General features: G+C 38.6%; 3 protein-coding genes across 4 annotated transcripts in view; 2 read left to right on the forward strand and 1 right to left on the reverse strand.

The window, feature by feature from the left end:
* Positions 1–1248: 1248 nt before the first annotated feature.
* Positions 1249–15413, reverse strand: LOC145913594 (H(+)/Cl(-) exchange transporter 7-like). 2 transcript variants are annotated; one of them, XM_083001314.1, is made up of 18 exons: positions 15148–15413; positions 14289–14330; positions 14142–14207; positions 13908–14040; positions 12127–12236; positions 11479–11622; positions 10937–11072; positions 10230–10336; positions 9679–9841; positions 9249–9445; positions 8740–8833; positions 8600–8676; positions 7247–7394; positions 6338–6551; positions 5671–5845; positions 5153–5320; positions 4218–4298; positions 1249–3528 (listed from the first exon to the last, which is right to left on the reverse strand). In XM_083001314.1, exons 1-18 carry the CDS (start codon positions 15346–15348, stop codon positions 3466–3468), a joined length of 2319 nt encoding a protein of 772 aa, XP_082857440.1. In that variant the 5' UTR covers positions 15349–15413; the 3' UTR covers positions 1249–3465. The 2 variants fall into 2 exon arrangements, with proteins under 2 accessions (XP_082857440.1, XP_082857439.1); XM_083001313.1 differs by having other exon boundaries at positions 8600–8833.
* Positions 15414–18948: 3535 nt separating this feature from the next.
* Positions 18949–20060, forward strand: LOC145913598 (snurportin-1-like). The gene has a single exon (XM_083001318.1). The coding sequence runs from the start codon at positions 18984–18986 to the stop codon at positions 19884–19886; it is 903 nt and encodes a 300-aa protein (XP_082857444.1). The 5' UTR covers positions 18949–18983; the 3' UTR covers positions 19887–20060.
* A 10-nt stretch (positions 20061–20070) lies between these two features.
* The window catches only part of LOC145913596 (retinoic acid receptor alpha-like), a 65039-nt gene continuing 64007 nt past the window's right edge, over positions 20071–21102 (forward strand). The window contains exons 1-2 of the mRNA XM_083001316.1: positions 20071–20243; positions 20654–20783. Of these exons, the coding sequence (XP_082857442.1) occupies positions 20206–20243; positions 20654–20783 (168 nt within the window). The 5' untranslated portion in view covers positions 20071–20205. The remainder of the gene's footprint in view (positions 20244–20653; positions 20784–21102) is intronic.

The following is a 21102-nucleotide window of genomic DNA, read 5'->3' on the forward strand; positions in this document are numbered from 1 at the left end:
GTAACCACTTAAAAGATCTTAGTATTCAAGAATCACTTAGAACTCAAAGGTCAATGGTCTTGCACAACGTGTGTGAAATGATCTGTTGGCAAAGAGATCAACGAACCATGAATTCCGACGAATTTTGAGCGACGCCCTTTTGCCCACACGTGAGATCTTGGACGTTGACCATACATTGCACCCAAGCATGTATTTCGTCGATTTGATGGGAAACAATGACGCGCCACCCTGACGAGCAATTCGGTGAGGTAAATTCAATTTCCGACGTTCAGGGAAGAGAAATGGACTTTAGTTCGAACTAAAAGGATGTTGCATCACTGGACCTGTTAATTGCAGTACCAAATTCACAAATTTATTCCCACATATATGTGTGAAAGCAGTGTTATCAGGTTGTATGTAAATACAATGACGTAATGGACAGATCCCATACATACACCAGTGCTATCTCTACACTGTTGCTGAAGTGTTGGTAGTTCCCGTACATTGCACAGTGAAACAACTGCGGTATATCAAATTCAAGACAGTGGGGGGTTTTGGTGTACAATGCAAACTTCAACAGTGCTGCCTTGAATATCTATTTTCAGACTACGCAAAGGAATTCTTCCTGTAAGTTCCAGTATTTTCTTTTCTATTATCGTCCTTTACGCAAATGTTTGTTAAAATCATTTATTAACAATTTTCATTTGAACTTGTTGTGTTACTTCCAGTTCCTTTTAGCAAGTACTCATAAAATATTGTCACATGTTGTAACCAGTGAAAGTTTGTTTACGACGCCTGCAAACCGATACTGGACGATGTCTATAAAACCAAGGCGAAATGTGTATGTGGTAATAAGATTTCAATTCCATGAAAAACACCCCTAACCCACCTACTACTGGTATGAAGTTGACAGATGAACGCGGCATGACTGAACACTTTGTTTAACGACGTCTATGTGTTATTTACCTTGTACCAAGTTTCCGCCACCACAATTAAGACCCATATCAGTTAACTTCGGTCGTAGCGTGGGAGTAAAGGCTTGCGACAAAACACACCCTTTTCAAATCAATTCCAGTTCTCCTTACCGAGTTTTCGCAACATTTTATCCCTCATTTGCACAAATGGTTTTTGTGGAAAGTAGAGTTGCCTGGAAACGAGCACTGAGCTCCTCTTAATCAATATTTACTTATTGTACTATGTTTGTGGAGGGGTTTACACTAAAGCATACAGTTTGTGTGAAAATTCAAAACAATACACTTGATAGCGAGAAATGGCATTATTTATTTTGGTACATTTACAAGCACACATAAAACAATGAATCCAGCGGAAGAAACAACGAAGTTTGCTCGCAAAGCACAGTGGGTGTGTACTAAAAACGCATAGTAGCAAGCCGAAGTCGCGTTAAAAGACTGGCGCAGCGGCCTGCGGATGATAATGCGCTCCGCTTGAGATGATTTCACGTACGAAAAGACGCGAACAACAGAATGGGGCTCAGTTGCCCGGGTAAATTACAGGGCGGCGTGGGCGTCTCTCTGAGTACGTGAGCCCCGGCATTCCAACGATAAGATAAACGCGGGTTAAATACGTTTGGGACTGAATGTTTTTTTTTCAAATGTACAAGCAAGATGACGATTATTTCACAGGGTTTGTATGCCTTTGTAAAAGGCTTGTCCTGCCTGCAAAATGGAATGTTGTTACAATTACTTTATACAATGAATTACTATTTCACTTCAGGACAGGAAATGTGCCGCTAGTGGAGGTGTTTTTAAAAACGCTTATCGGCGTCAAAGCGACGAAAAGGTAAATTCTTAAAAAACATTTTGCTAAACACTTTAAACCACACCTCCAACAAAGCCATACTTTCGAAGCAAGAGAGCTGAATAACAAAGGGTCGGTTACTTGCTGCAGCAAGATGACTGAACAAAGCCCTGACCAAATAAGGCAGTCGCCGGTTTAAGCAAGTTCACGTGAAAAGACCGGCATCGGCTCAAACCAAATACACCGTGAAGAGGCAGTCGTGCGTAACGGCGCGAAAGCCAATGAAAAGACGCGAGATTCAACAACGGGGGTTGTTAAATGTCAAATTCCGCACGGGTCGCCACGAAAAACTCTAGGAAACTAACAGTAGTGAATGCCACGGGGGCGCGTGTGGGCACCAGCACCAAAGCGCTTGTTATCTCCATACAAATTCGCCAGGGCGTAAAAAATGCTCTACGTTTTCCACCGGCTTTCTCGATTCCAGTTTCACGGAAACTGCGCAAAGTTACACCAAACGACGCTTATATGCCACTTAAAACATTGATAAAAGATTACTCTGGGTAGGTAAAACTTCATGCGCGGGTACACGCTTTGGCGTTACAACGTGGCAGTTGTTTCTTTCAATCCCATTGGTTGTGAACAATCTGTTATCACACATAAAAACCCGACTACCAAAGCAATGCAAGCGATTAAAACGTAAAAGAGTAAAAACGCTACACTGGAGAATAACGCCTCAAACACAATAAAAAGTTCCGTTTTGTGGGAAAAAAGTTACCCTTCGCCAAATAAAAATCGCTGGAAAACGATTTCGAGTTTAAAGCGTGCTGTGTTGTGTCTAGGTCCTTCAACGTGTAAAGCCGATTGGATGAACTGAGGCCTTCACCTGATACTTAATTCAATCAATGCGGTACAGGGGTGTTGATTGTGTAACGTGGCACAATATACAGGAGGCAAAACTCTGCAACGAACTGAGCACGTCCAAAGAACAAAACACGCCCCGTTGCGCTTCACACTCTAATGACTTTGACCATGGAGGACGAATGAGGTTTTAGTTGAGACTGTGGTAGTTGTGTACTGGGGCCTGCAAGGTTTCTATGATGCTGTAAGCTGCGGGAAGACTTCGGCACGGTGAACAAGAAATAGTTTTGTGTGTCAGCCTTCACAAAACTTTTAGGCTAAAATATTAACCCAGACACAATATGACCAAAAAATAAAAGAATATCATGTTTAAGCTCCTACGTATGATATTTTTCACGTAACGAAACTATCCTAGACGAGAATCTTGCCTGTAATGGCTTGGGAATGACAGAATTGATTAAATCATATAGTAGAAGTCCACAGAGGGTATGTGCGCTTGTTGCAAAAACTTAAAACCCAGTAGGAACACATTTTGTTACGTTGCATATGGTTCTACTCTGATCGTTTATGAAAGGCAAACTATTGTTGATACACAGTGGAAATTTGACCATCTCGCTAATACCACAGTAACATTTAAACACAAAAGTTTGCTTGTTACTAAGACCGCATTATGTAAACCCATACCGACCGCGTGTGACAGAAAAAAATAATCATACCAACGTAAAAGTATCCACACAGTGCAATTACGAATGAAGAAGTTTGTCGAAAGTGATAAAAACGCACACCGTCCAATAACACTGAATGAGCAGAACCCGTGACAACACTATCCTGTCACTGTGGCTCGTAACTGTTGAAGGAATATCCACGTTTTTAAGAGTCTTTGTTATGATGGCCCCATTTCCATATATCTTTTCTCGTTACTATGCCAACCACCTAAAAAGGCAGAATTTCGGTTAAAGGTCAAAGGCAAAAATACATTTGATGCTAAATTTGTACTTATACACATATGCGTGAGGGCTGTATAGTATTACGTACTGTGAGAATTGTTTTTGAAACTTTTTTCAGACAGTTGTTCTAAAAATAGCGTGATGTTTGAATCAGGTTTTGAGTTACCCCAGCAAAACGAAGGCAGAACAAACACAGGTTACACGCAGAAAACCATCGATTTTGAAGGCCAAGATTAATCACTGTGGATGATGACATTTTTATGGATGGTTTGTTTGATTGTGGACGAGAGCACACATGTATGGCCTTAAACGTCGACAAACGCAGTGCACAACATAACTGTAAATTCTGATGCTGATAGCGTATCTTGTTTGCAACCCTGGCAACGCAAGTTGTAAAACAAAAAGATGTTACAATCGGGTTGGTGAATCCCGATGTAGGAAACGGTTTCTTAATAACCACGGGTGCCATATTTGTTCCTACAGGGGGGTGGTAGATGCTGAGTCGAGGTTGGTTATACAAAAACTTTATTACATCTATATTTACATTTACTAAGTGCAGGAACAGTTTGTGATTGCATAGGGGTTCGAAGCCAAGGAAAATGTTCAGTGTTTTTTCATGTATATTAAGCAAAAAGTGCGCAAATTTTGAAATCGTGATAACAAAATGAAACCAACCTTGAAGTCGTCATTCAGTACCACTAGATGGCGCAATCCGAGTGCTCGAAACAAGTGGAAAATACGAGGAAGGGATGCATGCTGTGGGTTGAAACAATATTTAGGTAATATTATATATAGTTACGTATTAAAACCAAAACAAATTTGGACAACTTTTTACAGTAGCGAAGCAAAATGGTAAAATATGTGCAAAAAAAGTCCTAATAATATTGGCAAGCTGCAGACAGGGTCTGTCATAGTGCGCTCCACAGTGGTTCGTCTCTGTTGTTTGGTACTCAGTATAGGGTACCCAACAGATCGACGTTGACCGGACAGGTACCACAAAGTGGAATCTGGTGCGCCTGCTAGTGTAAAAGCTAGCACAGTGCCACTGCAACAGCTGCACTGATGAGACCTCACAGGTCGAAACACTGCGTGTACACAAAATGGTAAAAATATTCTGGATTTAATCTGATATTCGGTTCTGCTGAAAAGCGACTTTCAGCCGAGTGCGGTGAAAATTATTTCGTGAGAATTTTAAACAGCTTTGTAAGCACGAAATCCGATTTGATATAAATTGAAAGATTGCATTTGAAACCCTTGTTGTCTTTATAGCCAACAAAGACTCAGTAACAGATTTTATAACAATTCCTGTAAGTAATCCCAAGTCGTTTGTTTGACGTTGTTCATGATATATATATTTCGCCTGTATTTACATTCATCACCAGTATCGCTCATTCAAATAGAACAATGAACAACGTCAAAAAACGATCTTAATTTGATTAAATGTAATTATACAGCTCGGTATAAATTCTGTTTAATTTCTATTTTACGTAAATTCGGCAATTTTAATCTTATCAGGAAACATTCTCAATCTTAAATTACAAAATTCAAATCAGAAACGCTGAAAAAAATTCAGTTATCCCAATCATCAGCCAACAGAGCACACTTCTAACCTCGTATACTGTGTAGGGAGCTGGATTGAGATAAGGCCTCAGATCCACGTGACATTGCTGCTCTTCCTCGCTTACGTTAACAATGGAAAGGGGGAAGTACCGAGGGTAGGTGTCTCTGAACACGCTGAGCTTCAATCGCTCCCCAGGCGCACTACGCTCCACAAACGTCTGCGGAAGCAACGGATTGCGAATTAGAAATGCCACTGCTACAATGCTGCTGTTGTAAGACGTAAGCAATAGGAAAATGTATTGGAGCACTGCTGTGTTCGTCAAAGTTAAAAAAAGGCCATGGTGGACCGATTTTTTGGAACAAAATAACGTGATTCATGCAAAAAAAACAGACAAAAGAAGCCCCAAAACAAACTTGAAACTTAATTTTCTAATTTTCCACATTTGTACTTAATTTTCTGCTAGAAAATGAAATATTTTTGTTTAGTGATAACCGTGTAGTTTTTAAACAAATTTTGTTGCACCCCTTCACGAAAATATCACCCGAAATCCTGCTCACGTCATCTTACCTTATGTTTTAGCAGGATGAGAAGTTGGGTTCTGAGAACCAGGCCTCGAAATTTGCCCTCACTGTCAGTTACAGGATAACCACTGTGGCAGTTGCGCGGGTCAGCCAACACCGAACACACTACTGAGACGGGAGATACCTCCTTTAATGTCACTGCTGGCTTCCCCATCACTTCCCTGCAAAAAATTGCGAATACAATTTTTCGTGTATCTTCTTGTTATTTACCCCAAATCACTGTTATTTTCTTGGAAGCAAATCACTGGCCTGAAAATCTTTTTGGTGATTTGTGTGCGCACAAAAGACACAGGTTATGTAACTAGTGTTTTAAAAGCTGTGTTTGTGGCCATGCACATCAGCTAATGAAACCACTGATCAATAGGGTGCTAGAGAACAACCATTTAAACTTTAAGCAAATCTTTCTAACGGTCAACAACAATATCATAGCGGCTCGGCTATTGACGTTTATCTATTCTGGGATAAACGACGTTTCATAGCCTGGCTTATGCTGTTTTTCTTAAACCTACTATGACACTAGGTGGCGTTGATGGTGTAATTTAATCCCCCCATACATTGGTAAATTTGTAATATTCACTGGTAAGTATTACAAATCCAGGTGGGCAAAAACAACATAGTTTTGACTAGATTGAAGTTACATGCATATTACCTACCTGGCGTGAATGTTAGTGGAAAGCGGGGGCGGTTCCCATTCCAGTATTGGAACCCTAGCCAGGTGAACGTGCATGTCGTATATACCGCAGTTGAATAGATCGCCAACCCATTTGGCTACCAGCAAGGCTGTCATGAGCGGAAGGCTGTAAGTGATGTTGCCTGTTGCCTCGATGAGTATTACAGTGAGACTGATCGTCATGCGTACAGTTCCACCTGCACGAAAGGTAGCCATTTCTCGAGAGGATGACATAAAACGTTAGCAGTTACTACTTTCGCATTACAAGTTTAATTAAAGCCACTTTTCCCCGACAAGTCGAAGCAAGTTACAAAAAATCGCGCCCACACTGAGGTTTTATTGTTCCGTTGTACTTGTTTGTGCTCCAGGAATTTACTGTTGAGTGTGAACGTGCGTTTCTTGTCTCCGCTACCACCTACATGCTCGCTACCAAGCTAAAGTATAGAGTTCGAGGGGATAGCACTAAGAAACGATTTCCTTGCAGTTTCCAATTCAGTGTAGCGTTTTAGGTGTGCACTATTGCTCTTATTACTTACTATTTCCAGAAACCGATGATGTTTGCAGTGCATAATCGAAACCGATTTTACTAAATACAAATCTGCTATTTTAAATTAGAGGCTTGTTGCATCATTATATACATCCTTTTCTTCATTGCAATTACTTTACATGATAGTTCGCGATTAGTTCAGTGGAGGGAAATTATGAGGTTTACAGGCTCGCGACCAAGGCAATGTCTGGGCTGCGAAGCCTGCAAACTTAATGATCTTGATACGATAGCTGAGATCGCCAAGTAAGGACCTGCGCAGTGGGATGATACTGCTAATCATGCCATTGAATATAACATTACTGCGTCGTGGAAGGAAATGTACAAAAAAAAATTGTTGGGGTGTACCTAGTTGGGCCGCGGCTCCAATAAGGGCGTACTTTGACATATCTTGTGTCCACGCACAATCCGGACAGATCGCATTCATGCAGATGCCCACCAGGCGCCCCCATGCGGCACCAATCAGAAGGGAAGGAATGAAAAGTCCGCTTGGAACCTATAGAGTAAAAAAGTATAAGTTAATTTTACGGTGGTTAAACACTTTAAGGAGCGCGTGTTAGGCTTGTGGGTTTGGTAACAAATTCCCTATGCTATTAAATTCCTGGATAATATTTTGCAAATGTACGATGCATGTATTTTGTATCTGGGCTTTGCTGTTTTCAACAAACTTTCTCATCAAAAAACGGTTTATTTTTACGAGTAAAACATTTCAGAGTGAAATTTACTGGATGGCAGAAGAAATGTTCATGTTATATTTGCCAGATGAATGGTCATTTGGTATCGCACTATGCCTTACAATTGATCATGGTTCACGTCTTTTACAACGTTATGCATAAGGTTGGTTTTCGCTTTGAATTGGTGTGTATATAAATTCCAGATAGTATGCACTTTTGACGGTGCAAAATGCTGTGGATTACGTCAGCCAGATCACACATGGCTGAACAAAATCCGAAAAAATGTGTCTAAACTGGTTGTCACGTTGAAGTGGGCGGGTTTTAGAGGTTTTCCGCGCCAATGGTGAAGAAATATGTGCAACAAAACAACATCTAAATTTCGGCATGGGAAACATACAATGTTTGCTACTGAAGCTGCCAGAAATATTGAGAATTTACACTAGGCTTCCTTGGCAAAAAAAACGTTTATTCCAAACCCAGATGAGGGTTTTGAGTAATCGTTGGTTAGAATACATCGTTTTCAGGATGCTTTATGAATCACATACCATATGTGTGGGTTTGTATAAACTCGGTAAGGGGACATTCCAAGTCAAATACATACTAAAGCAGGGTTCGAATTAGCAGTTTTTGGAGTTCTTGCAACCCGTTTCTGATATTATTGCGATGCAACACGAAGCAGATTATAAGGCGCCGCATCCTTCTTTATCTATTCATTCATACACACAACAACCGCTGATGCAAACAACGTTGTTAACGTTTCTTGGCAATGTCAACGACTATTTTCTTTCAACCCTCGTATTTTGTCAAGCCTCTATTGCGCAAGTCAATGAAACGATGGCGATGTGTTACGAAACAAATATTGAGTCAACGAGTTTGAAACAGCAGGTTTTAAGTGTAATGCACAATCGCGTACGAAGCAAATTTTAAGTATTAGAATTTAGGTTGTAACGTTTTTGCGATACGTTCGTTTACCGCTAATTCGAACCCTGTATAGTAACTACTTCATGCAATATTAACATTAAATTACCTGCAAACCATATGTCCAGCAGGCGAGGAAGTAGTAAGGAATGACAAACATGATAATCGTGACGGGCTGTATTGAACCTGGAGGTAGAATAACAACGTTAAGGTTTCGCGCAAAATAACACACCAATTTTTTTTGCAAACCTAGTTGGTCGTGAAACAAACTCTTGACGCCCTCTTCTGGTGTGGTAAAGAACAAGGTGCCCATGGTGTTGTATTGTCCGTCGTTGCACATGAACTGAAATTGCAAAAAAAATGTGGTAAACTTTAACTGTGAACAGTTTTGTGCACACTGTATGTTTTGATACGCCGCAAGTAAATATCGGAACTGCCGACTCAATAAGAACACCCAATTGCTTGAAGATATGGGATACAGTATCGCACAAAATTATATTAATCAATGCTCCATATAGACATATAGGGACACCGATTTTTTTATTATTCCACACGCAAGAAAGTTTGCGGCGAAAATAATTGAAATTCTGAAGAACGATTCTTAAAATTCGCTAATCGTGGCATAAGTTCAAGTCGCAAGGTTTTGCAAAGATTTTACTGTTATCTTCTTGGTGGGTCGGCTCATTTTTGGTCCTGATAAAGAAATTCAAAAAGTAAACAGAAACCTTACTGATGAACTAAACTATAAAATCTCACACCTGTAGTTCCACGTTCTTATCTTCACCCAGAGGTTTGCAGTCGGTGTTAAGATAAATCATGACGAAGGCGATCGTGGCCGAAATGGCAGACACAATAAGCACTTCTATAACCTTGATGAAACGGGATTTTAAATACTTGATGCGGTACACCGTGATCTTGTGGTTGATTGCTATGAAAGCTGCACCCGACAAACCACCTGCAAAAGGTCACGGTATTAGCCCAAATATAAAGTCAAATTGGGGCTACTGGAGGTCAGATACCGGATTAACCTGGGGACATTTTGCCTGAATGTCCTGATTTTCGGCTACCGCGACTTTTTGGCAAAAACATACTGATTTTTCAATTCTAATCACAATTAGCAACAGTAATTTTGAATCACACTGTGGTTTTGCCCAGACAAACTGAGCCTTTTACCGTCAATAAACTTACCAAAAATCCCCATGACAAAGAACACGGGTAGTTCGAATCCTTCGTACGTTCCGCTGAATTTGCCGAAATTGATGAGACCAGGGTAGGCGAGATCACCTGGGTGGTGGTGGTAGATGCTCATACACAAGTTCAGTGTGTAACTCGATAGAATCGAACACAGGAACTAGACGTAAAATGATAGAATGAGCGAATACATACATATTAAATTCGTTCTCTAATAAGTGAAATGCAATATAACATAACATTCCCATACGAAGTTTTAAAACCCAAGTTGGAAAGGTATGTCGGAGCGTAATTGGGAAAAGGAAAGTGTGTTTATAAGTGGCCTAAACTTCTACAAAGAGTAGAGTAATAGATTTATGTTATAACCAAACACCTTTTATTGTTAAAGCGTGTTCTGTGCAATACCACGAACACAAAATGCTTTGATACGGTAGCGATGGAGACAGACAAAAAACGCCTATCCATTCCCCACATCACAAACATGCATGTTAATATAACACCACAAGATAGCGGCGTTTTGTTAAAAATGTGCCCAAACTAACACTTACAATCCTCCAAGTGAGAGCTTGATTCCAGAAACTCGCAGCTTCTTCCAGACTGAAGAGGACGCCGCCAACAGGGGCTCCGAATGCAGCCGACACTCCAGCAGCTGCGCCTATAAAGCAATTGACAAGATAGTGTAATTTTCGAGGAACATTACGTGTGTTTAAAGGCGGTAGTTGTTGGCAGTTTTGGTCCGGAAACGCAGCAAACAAGTTAGGTTTCGGAACATAACTGACGTTTTTTTTTTAAATCGTCAATACAAACATAATAGCCAATGCAACAGACGAGTATTTCATGATACAGACGTATAGGTTTCTATAGAGAACCAAATCTAGGCAGTACAGATGTAGATCCCCTTACCAAGTGAAGTATGCGCACCGATTTAAAGATCTAACATTTAAATCTCTTTTTAAAAAATACTGTCAAAGAAAGAATAACGTTTTCATATATGAATTAACTTAAGTCTAGCGGCCGAGTTAACACGTTGTCGACTTTCTGCAAGACCCAGACAGAACCGCTTTCGGCACGACACGGCGTTGGGGTCAAGTTCAAGTTGACACAAAAAGTCGGCACGACGTCTGAAGTGCACGCGCCGTCAATTAACCTCGTCTCAAAGTTGAACTGACGCTATTTTCGACGCCAAGCAAGCGCCGCTGCGACCACTAAGAGGTGCTGCAGAGCGACTGAATGTCTATTAAGATTTGAGTCCAACCTGCACAAACGAAATCCCTCTTTTCACGGTCGTTGCGGAAGTGCTTGAAGAAGCGAGTTTTGAAGCGAAAAGTGATCGACCGTCCTTGCGAAACGCCGGCCGCTATCACAGCCCCGGAGTGAATCATAGGCCCTTCCTGCGATTGAAGACGGTTTCGTATTACATAAAATACAATACGGCCTAATATAAGCTTCAGTAACCATTCTAACATGGAAATATAAATTAGTAGGAAAAAGAACCGTCGGTTAACAAAGTTACGTTTTTATTGTGCCAGAAAAACAGACTATTAAATTACAATATGCCTGGCAGCAATAGAAACATTATATTTGTGGAAAAAGGATTATTGCGCAGAAAATATTAAATGTTCTTTGCTGTGTATTAACTATAATTTCCAGCGTTTTGCTTTAATCCAAAACAACAACGAAAACCTTACAGAATGATATTTATTCAAGTGTATGTAACAGACACCTTGTTGACAATGATTTAATAAACATAGGGAAATTGCGTAATAGGGTGACAAATGTGTGTAAAATAGTTTTTACCTTTCCGACAGCCAGTCCTCCAGCGACAGAACACGCCACCCCGACCACTTTCACGAAGAGGGATTTTAACCTGACCACATCTGGTACTTTCACCCCGTTTAGGAAACACTTGATTTGAGGAATACCGCTACCACCCGCTACTGGCTGAAGGACAAAAGTATGTGAAAACTAATATGTTTACCAGCAAACCCGTCGTGCTGCGCGGATTCGGTTGTTATGGAATTCGCGGGGATTGGATGAATAGTGGTGGGGGTAATGCGATACACGAAATGATTCATAATTAAGTTTCTCAATTTAAGATTTTTTATGTTTAGTATTGCGTTGTTTTTTTAGTAAATCAATAAATTTATCTAAAAAATGTGTGTTTTTGGTAATACAGAATGAATTAAAAAAACCTGAGTCTAGTTTTTCTAGTTTTCTACAAAACAATATGAAAAAATAATCGCATCAGTTAGTGACCACATCATAATCGCATTTTGTCAAATTGACAATAACAAATTAACATAAGATGGAATTCTCCTGTGACAGCAAAATTTGTATTTAATAGTTAATATTTCGAGCCAAGCATTTACAAAAAACATAAAAACATTGACATAAAACTCATCACTTTAAAAATTAAAAGTTGTCTAAAGCAAAAACATAACTCACTGCAATAAACACGGTGAGAAGGGCGGCAACCGACACGATCCCAACGTTCATTGCAATCCACAGTAGCAGAGGAATGTAGAGACAACGGCCCTTCACGCATCGGTTAATCGCTAAAAACAATACAACACATTACGTGACCATGAACATACGCACACGTTTAGGCTGTAATCGATATTAGACCTTCTCATCGTCTTCGATTCTCATAACGATCTGTTATGAATATTTTTTGGAAAAAAACAATGATTTTTCACACAAGGTGGGGTAGTGAAATAGGGCAATTTGTACCAACATGGCGACATTTAGAAAAACGTTTTCAATGTTGATGTTTATATTGACTGGTGTTATTGAAACAAACGAAATTGTCACTTTCTTGTGCGAAAGCCCTAAAATGCTTTGGAGCTTAGTATAACAGTTGCTAAAAGCCGAAAAGCTTTTGCAATACATAAATTGTACAATTGACGAAAAAGAAAAAACACTTTTACACAGGTTACACTGGCAGGAATTCCTTAGCGTTGGTCAGTACGTAGGACTATGGAGGTCAAGCAATCTCCCTTGAAAAGGGCCGACCAGATTTCGCTGCCCCTACACATTTTATTCAATGAAAACGTGCATGGTACCAAGAACAAATACCCGGCTTCGTGCGTCATATCGAACAACGGATGTTACACTTCTCAAGTTATGACGCGAAAATATACATTATGAGCGTGACCTTTTGCGACCTTAGGACAGCATTTTCTTGTCCTGTTGCCGGCGAACAAGTCACGCCCCATCTCGAGTGACGGTGACCTCACAGGTCACACAATACGAGACCTTCGGTTCATTTCGCAATGGTGACGAGAACAATAGGATCGTGGAAATTCGGTGGGCGCGCAGTGCGAAATTTCTCGTATCTACGTGACTTGCTGCGCAACAAGCGAAGTTATAGAGACGGCGCTAAGTTGACATCAAAAATAAACCAAATCATTAAGTATCGAATGATGCAATATTCCGACTTTGAAGATCTTTGGAATTTTATGCATTTCATGATACATTAGTTGTTTTCCGCATATTTTGTTTTTTTAACAAGCTTAAAATCAAAGAATGATATCATACTTTTCGAAATAGGCTTTGGCGTTGACTGTTTAGTGAAGCAAAAGTTCAACTTTGTAAATTTCAACCCCATTCTGAGAATTACAACGTTTACAACCTGTGTGTCCAACGGGGCTTGCTTTGGCGACTGAATAACCGAATAGGCAACCCTTCTTGCTTTGTTGCTGTTCACTAATTCTTGCTACTAACTATATTTACCACATAGTGGCACAAAACTTGTTTGGTAAAGTGCACGCTGCAAGTAATGGTCCAAGTTTGAAAATCTTTTACTAGGTGGCAAAATTATTGCCCACTATTATGAGAAGCACTTGCAAGAACAAAGCAGTGGACTATTAATAAACCGGAAACAAACAGACGGACAGGCAAACTATTTCCTATCTTTGGACTTGCCCTCTCACTAAGCCCATATAATAGCTGTGTGATTGTGATTATTTACAAAGAAACAAAACTGTTTAGTTGAAAGAAAATATATTAAAAATCTCTTCCTGGTGATAAGTTCTATGAAGTATATATACCAAATATTTAATATTATCTTCCTGAAATCAACCTTTTCCAATGCCACTTGTAGTGCATGACAAAGGTGGAAACTTCACATCAAAATTACAATATAAATATCCTCGTAAACACAACATGTATTTGTTATATACCAAATAATTGTAACCCTTGTACAGTAAACGATGGATCGTGCTCACCTCCTTCAACAACAGACATTTTCAAGTCCATCAACTGCATAATACTGATGTTGATCACAACAGCACTCAGTCCAGTTAAAATTCCTATCATCATGCACACGATCCATCGCTGAACCTGAATCCATTTCCAGTCCTGGCTCAACAAAGTATTTATTAGTAGAAATTTAGTGATTGAAGTGTTAATATATCAACAAGCACAAGTTGTAATTGTTTTGCATAAATTGAAAAACTTACAGAGTATTTCATTTTTCGTTCTTCTTCCAAGTGAAGTTCATTTTCAATGTTGTCATAGTCCAATGCCTAACCAAAATAAGAGTGTTTATCATTGGATGTTAAGTTGTTGGTTAATGTAGTCACAATATTAGTTCAAATGTAATGTACCTCAAAGTCCACAGCCTTTCTATGGCGAATGTCACTAGGGATCTGCAAAAAATGAAGAAAACCCCACATAATTACAATGAAGCAATTTTAAACCTCAATATAGGTCCACTAGGAATGGGTGAAGGTTTTTTTTCCTAGAATATTCGAGATATATACTGAGGTTTAACTCTAGGAATGGGCGTATGTTACTTGATGTATCCAGCAAGCATGTAGTATCAGAATGTAGTATTTGCCTAAAACATAGTCAATAAATTTATTGACCAATACATCACATTCATAGACACAACAAGGATGGAATGTCAGGTGCAATCACAAAATGGCCAATTAACACAATAATAGTTACCACCCTAGTCATAATATCCCAGATGCATTCGGAATCAATTTAACTTCGGAGTGGGTTGTTTTATGGAAAAGTTACATTGCTACTGCATAAACACTTTGTGCAAACAAATCAGGCAGTGTTAAATGCTCATTTTATTCGACCTAAATTAGCACTGCTGCAATCGTTATTGCTCAAAATTGTTATCCAATAGTGAATACCTAATTTATGCAACGTTGTTAAGAAATAATATAATTACAAGGAATAGAAAAATCAAAGCTAATATGTTATTGATTGTTAAGCATTCTGAACACTGTTCAGTTAATTTATGTAGCAATGATGGTGCCCACAGCAGTGTTCAAAATATTTGCTTAATACTGGTCAACCAGATTGGAAAGTTTGTTTTTTGCGTGGAGGATTTTGTTTCGGCGATCGTTATAGTTAATGCATTTGCTCATTAATATTGCGCGGATTATCAGTCAACATATCAGCTTTGTTTTTTCTATTTTGGATAAAAGGTTATTATTTGCAACAACTTACATTTTCATGACTAGCTTTGATTGATTGCGAGTCAATAATGACTGTGTGTGCAGATCTTTGTCCTGTAAGACGGTTGTTAGAACCCAACTTTGCTCCAATTTGAACTCCTAAATTTTCTTCACTGTTTGAATCCAAAAGGCTGTAATTTTCACTTTGACCAGAAGCAGAACTCAATCTGTTTGAACTTGATCCAACCTCCATGATTCATCTCAGTTAACAGTGCGTTGTTAAAATAAAATGTTTATTTGCATAAAACTGCCAAAAATAAATCTAAAGCAAAAATAAACAAGATAACACACGGCAGTGACGACAACAGTCTGGGCATCGAAACTAGCCTTTACATGGCAGTCAACGACACACTTTAAGCTTTGATAATGATGAACTTCTTTTCTATTGTTACACAACACTGAAGTGCGAAACGAACTCCAAACGGGAATGAAGCTTTAAACTTTGGGGAAGCACCGTATGTCACATGACGGAAGGTTTTTTTCCAAAAAACATAGAAGTTTAATTTTTGTTTAATAAAAACAGTTTGGCTGGCATGTTTATTCTTCAAAAGTTCATGTAAATGTATATCAAAGTCATATTCTGATTTTTCTATTCGGAAAATGTTTGTTAATATGGCGATAAGTTGCCTACCACATAGACAGCAGGGGTGTCACCATGGAATATTAAAATTCGTATTCAGTGATTATATAACAAGCCGTTTCTTTTCAAACAGTGCTAAACCAGAATAGAGCAGTTCAGTATTATTTAATGTCATACTGCCCTTATTGATTGATTTGCTCTTTTTTGTGACTGCTGGGCTGCCTTATTTTGACATGTTTTAGCTCTACGTGTTTGGCACGAAATACCAAAAAAAAACAAGCATAGGCTATTATTGCCTGTGCGGACCCCCAGTTGAGAACTGGGCTAGCCAGTGGTAGGATTCAAATATTTAAGCATCCGGTTCTCTCATTTGCAGCATGCCATAGTAAATCGAAATAAAATATAGACCTACATACGGTTGTTGACAACTGGTTCGCGTATAGGTCGTTAAATTCCAAAAACAAGTTCTCGAGAACCGGTGCGAACCGGCTGATCCCACCAATTGGTCTAGCCACTATCAGTTAGCCTATAATAATTGGCGTAGCTATAGTGGAACAATTTACACACGCTTCTATAGTCGTTATCTGATTCATTGGGCCATGTTTTGAAAGCTAAACTATTTTACTCGGGCCAGCACCGCCAGGTAGCGACCAAATGTCCGATTCTGGCCGGTTGCAGCCCTCCAACTCCAAATAAGGTAAGAAAATTACCTTCGATACTCATAGGCCTACATATAGTCGCCTGACGACTAAGCGGAGGTGGTCAGTTTTTGAAAAAGATTTGCGAACTTCGTTTACTTTGATTTTCGCAAAGGTATTTTTTTGATGTTTTTTGAAGAAAATCTATCTTTTCCAACAGCACAGTGTGTGACATATAAATTAAAAACTTTATAACGCGTCTTTTTTGCAATAAACATGTTTCCCAATCTACATATTAGAACAATGTAGAGAGTATAAAATAATAATTAACAGATGTGAATCTTTGATAGATTTTTATTCTCGATGCAAGTAGTTCTGATAAAGTCGTTTTTTTAGGTAGCCTAAAAGAAAAATATATGTATTATCTCAAGTAGGTGTCTTGGATATTTGTGCAATTATTTAAGTGGCCAGTCCTGATAATCACTTTTTACAAGACGATTCCAAGACCACGACCAATCGATGTTGTCAGTGTGACATCTGAAGTACGCTTTATATATAAACATTACTGTAAAGGACAAGTGTATTCTCTGAACTGGAAGATGGAATATTTACGCGATATGGCTTTTGTGTTTGTCGAGGCGTTTTTAACATGTTAGTCATCACCCAACCTCATGGTTTTTGATTGTTTTGTCCTCCTACGAGAACCAGGAGTCAATAAGTGCTACAACGATTACTGTTTCATGGTATGGAAATCACCCTTTACATGGGCGCCTGACTCGACAACCATTAGGGTTTCATCGGTTTCCATGTCTTTTTATTTATTAATGTTACGTCAGGGGCCACAAACCACGTAGCCTACAGGGTGATTTCCTCTTTGTCGGGAGCCTCAAACCAATGCTGGATTTGGCATTGTTTGCCTAGTTATATGTTTCGAAAGCCAGACAATTTTGTTAATATAGATAGGCCACAACCGAATCTATACCTCATGGTTTTGAACCGAACAAATTGCATAACAGCCACTTTACGACATTAGGCCTATATATGGAACAAAAATCTATTATTGTCTAGTTTTATTGCAAGCGCAAAATCATATGACTTTGGATTTGGTCACTTCTCAAATTATAGCCTATATGTTATATTTTTTGGACTCCAATAAAATGATTATAGGAACAGGGTTGAACGATAAAAAAATTCTTACTGAAACGATTGAATTTACTGAAAATAAATGAACAATTGTTTTTTCATATACATACTAGGTGAATTCAATTTCTTCAGTTTGTCGTGTCTGTCTCTGATCTATGACTATATGCTTGCTTGTGCACTGCTTTTATAAGAGACTGACTGTTAAACAACTTTATTGGCACGAGCTTTCGCGAGATTGATCTCGCTTCATCAGGTGCAGCAAAATCTGATAGGTGAAGAGTGCATAAATTTACTAAATTTAATTTTCAAACTATGTTAGACACGCCATCCGTTGAATTCTTACCGGAACCGCGTTTCTTCCAGCACTGCTTGGGAACACTATACCCACGGATTTTCTTATGATTTTGAAACAAAAGCCTGACCCACATTGCAAAAAACAAATTCTTGTTTTCTTTATTTATTTATGACGTTTAGGCAACAACTTAGGCCATCATCAGTTTCAATAAAAAGGCGTGACTGACCAAGCTCCAAAGTTACATGTAGACGACCTGCCTGACGTCACAAACAGTAAGATAAGGCTCCCGTGATAGGGAAAATGATATGATATTCATTTGAATACTTGAAGAATGGCTGCAACAGGTCGTACAAACTTGTTGCAATATCTTTGCTCCGTGGAAGTCTAAGGTGGTTATTGCATTTGTGATTGAATTTATGTGAACTTCATGTTGTAGTAACTTATGTGTATTTTGAAGATGTATTTTTTGTATGTTGTATTGTTTATGTGTCGTTTATTGCGATCTGAAAAACTTCTATTTGTGAATTGCACTTGTTACATACCAGTGTAAATTTTTTCAGATACAATACTTCGATTGACTTTATTGGGTTACTGCAAATAAATCGAAATATAACAAGTAGCTTCGCAGACACAACTGAAATGCCAAGTGAAAACGGATGTCACGGATGGCTGAGCAACAACTGCAGTTGAACTTTGCGTGCCTTCGCGAGCGACGCGTTAGCAGTTTCGGAAAAAAATAGCAGACTGGCGTGAAGGTGTCGTGGTTCACAAGGGTGCAAGTTCGCATTGCGTATTCTTGTAAGTGCATGTGATAAACGCAATTTTGTGTGCAGAAAAGGGATACATTGAATCTAGAAAATATGATTTTGTTTACTAAGTAGCTGAGATGTTTGAATTATATGCACCAATATCGTATCGTTCAGCATGCTTCTTTTGTTATTGAAGCGTTATAAAGAGGTGTTCAATTGGCTTGAAATTTTTGAGTAAATCATATTTAAAAACTAAGTAAGAGTAACATAAGATAATAGTAGGCACCTTTTCATTGTAAAAGTGTGTCTTTGACCCTAGTTTTAGTTTTACACAACTTAAACAGAGCAAACAAAACTTATCTTTAATAACAGGCATGAAACTATTAAATAAGGGTATTTTCTAGAGAATAGCTGTTTTAAATAATGGATGACTTGGTTGAATCTCTGTCCAGTACGTTTGGAGTGTCAAAGAATCCAAACAACATTTATTCAAATCATCCACGTTTTGATCAGTTCAAGCAGAAAACTGCCAGAGGCTCCGACCAAAATGTGCGCCGCGAAAAGTACCTTGCAAATCAGAAAAAGCGAAGATTTGATTTTCAAAATCATGTTCGTTGCTTAGCTCTTGATGAATGGAGTAATAGAGAAAAACAGTCCAGTGATGAAGAGAATGAAGGCATGGATATTGCAGAAACCATCAAAAAAACACAAAAGCAATACAAAGATCAACTCATGCTGTCAGAATGGCTTGTAGAAGTGCCTAGTGATTTTGAAAAGGAATGGGTGATGCGCATATGTCCATGGGGTAAAAGAAATTTGGTGGTGGCGTCACGTAGTCGGACATGTGCCTACTCAAAAAGTGGATATTGTGTGAATAAGTTTGCCTCAAAATTGCCTGGGGGCAGTTTTGACACAAACTCAGGGTACACTGTGCTTGACTGTGTGTTTAATGAGGTAGAAAAAACGTATTATATTTTGGATGTTATGTGTTGGAATGACCATCCTATGTATGACAGTGAAACTGAATTCCGCCTGTTTTGGTTGGTCAGCAAGCTTTCAGAGACTCCAGAACTGTTGAAGATAAACAAGAACAATACTTTCAAATTTGTTGGTGTGCCACAACATTCCTGTGACAAAGAGTCAATATCCAAAGCCCTCGTGTCTACAGAGAAGGACAAAATTGATGGCCTGTTGTTTTACCACAAGCGTACGCATTACACATTTGGGTCAACACCGTTGGTTACTTGGCTGAAAGTTCACATGATTAAGGACATTTTAGATATAAACCTACCAGAACCTAGTGCTCAATCTGAAATGACCTTATGAAAACCAACTTTTAATGAAGTAATTAGTAATATGTTGGTGATGGTACAATTACTACAAATTAGTCCATAACCCATTAAAATCAGAAGCCAGTTTCGCCAATATTATTAAGAGATTAACTATATCATTTACTTTTAGCCTCAAATGCTATCTTTGCCTTGACCATTTTATTGTCACTTTCAGGACAAAGACTATGCTAGTGTGGACTGTTTGCTTAGAGGTTTAATCTTTTGTGTCTGAATGCCTGACTCTCACATAGCTGTCAATTGGTTTGTGCTGTTGCTACATTAGCTGAAAACTCTACAACAGCTGACTGAAAGCAATGGATACAAGCAGCCCTCACAATGATGACATAAATGGGTAGGTTTCAAAGAAATATGTATAATATACGTTTAGGTGCTTCAAAGGTATTTAGCTGGTGGAACTTGCTGAACAAGCTTTTAGGTGTTTAGTTTAAAGTGTGATCGTTTTGCTGATCCAAGCATAATACCACGTTGCCTTTCTGTGGCATTTTGCTAAAGGCAAACAGCTAATGTCATGTTATTTGCAGCTAACCGGCCAGGATTCAAATTCAATGACAAGTTATATTTTAATTGTGCCTTTTTAATGTTTTATTGTTGTGGGTTTGCAAAAAAGAAATTTAAGAGAATCATGGAACTGTCTGAAATATTCAATATAACAGAAGTTTGTAATTATTGACTCATTGTATTACAATGTAAATACCACATTAAATGTTGTTATAACCGCACATATATTACTGCAAATTTTAGTGGGTTTGTCGGCTTGCAAAGAAACACATCTGTTGAAAGTCAAGCAACTAGTGTGGACGGAGCACATTCACCTCACCTGTTGCCCTCTTCCCCCCGAACACATCCTTTTTATCCATCTTCAACCCAACAGGTATTGACAAAATCATGTTTATTGGTCAAAATATTTAAAATAGGGCTTGAAGACAATCATCAGTTTTGTTATTGGATGACTATATTTCGAAATTTTGCATTCAACGTAGTATTTTTTCCAATTTTCAGTGATTGAATAAAGCAAAAATATAGTTTTGGTCTGTAATGAGATTGTTTTAGTGAATGAGTGTTTTTTAGTAACACAGTCCAGTTTTTAAAGAGCTGCAATGCAATAATTTTTGGTGAAGTTTACCAACAATATCAATAAAACTGAAGTTTTTATATAATTGACTTACTTTGTTAATTTTGTATATATGCAT

This window comes from Ascidia mentula, chromosome 9 (genome assembly GCF_947561715.1).
Source record: "Ascidia mentula chromosome 9, kaAscMent1.1, whole genome shotgun sequence".
Lineage (NCBI taxonomy): Eukaryota > Metazoa > Chordata > Ascidiacea > Phlebobranchia > Ascidiidae > Ascidia > Ascidia mentula.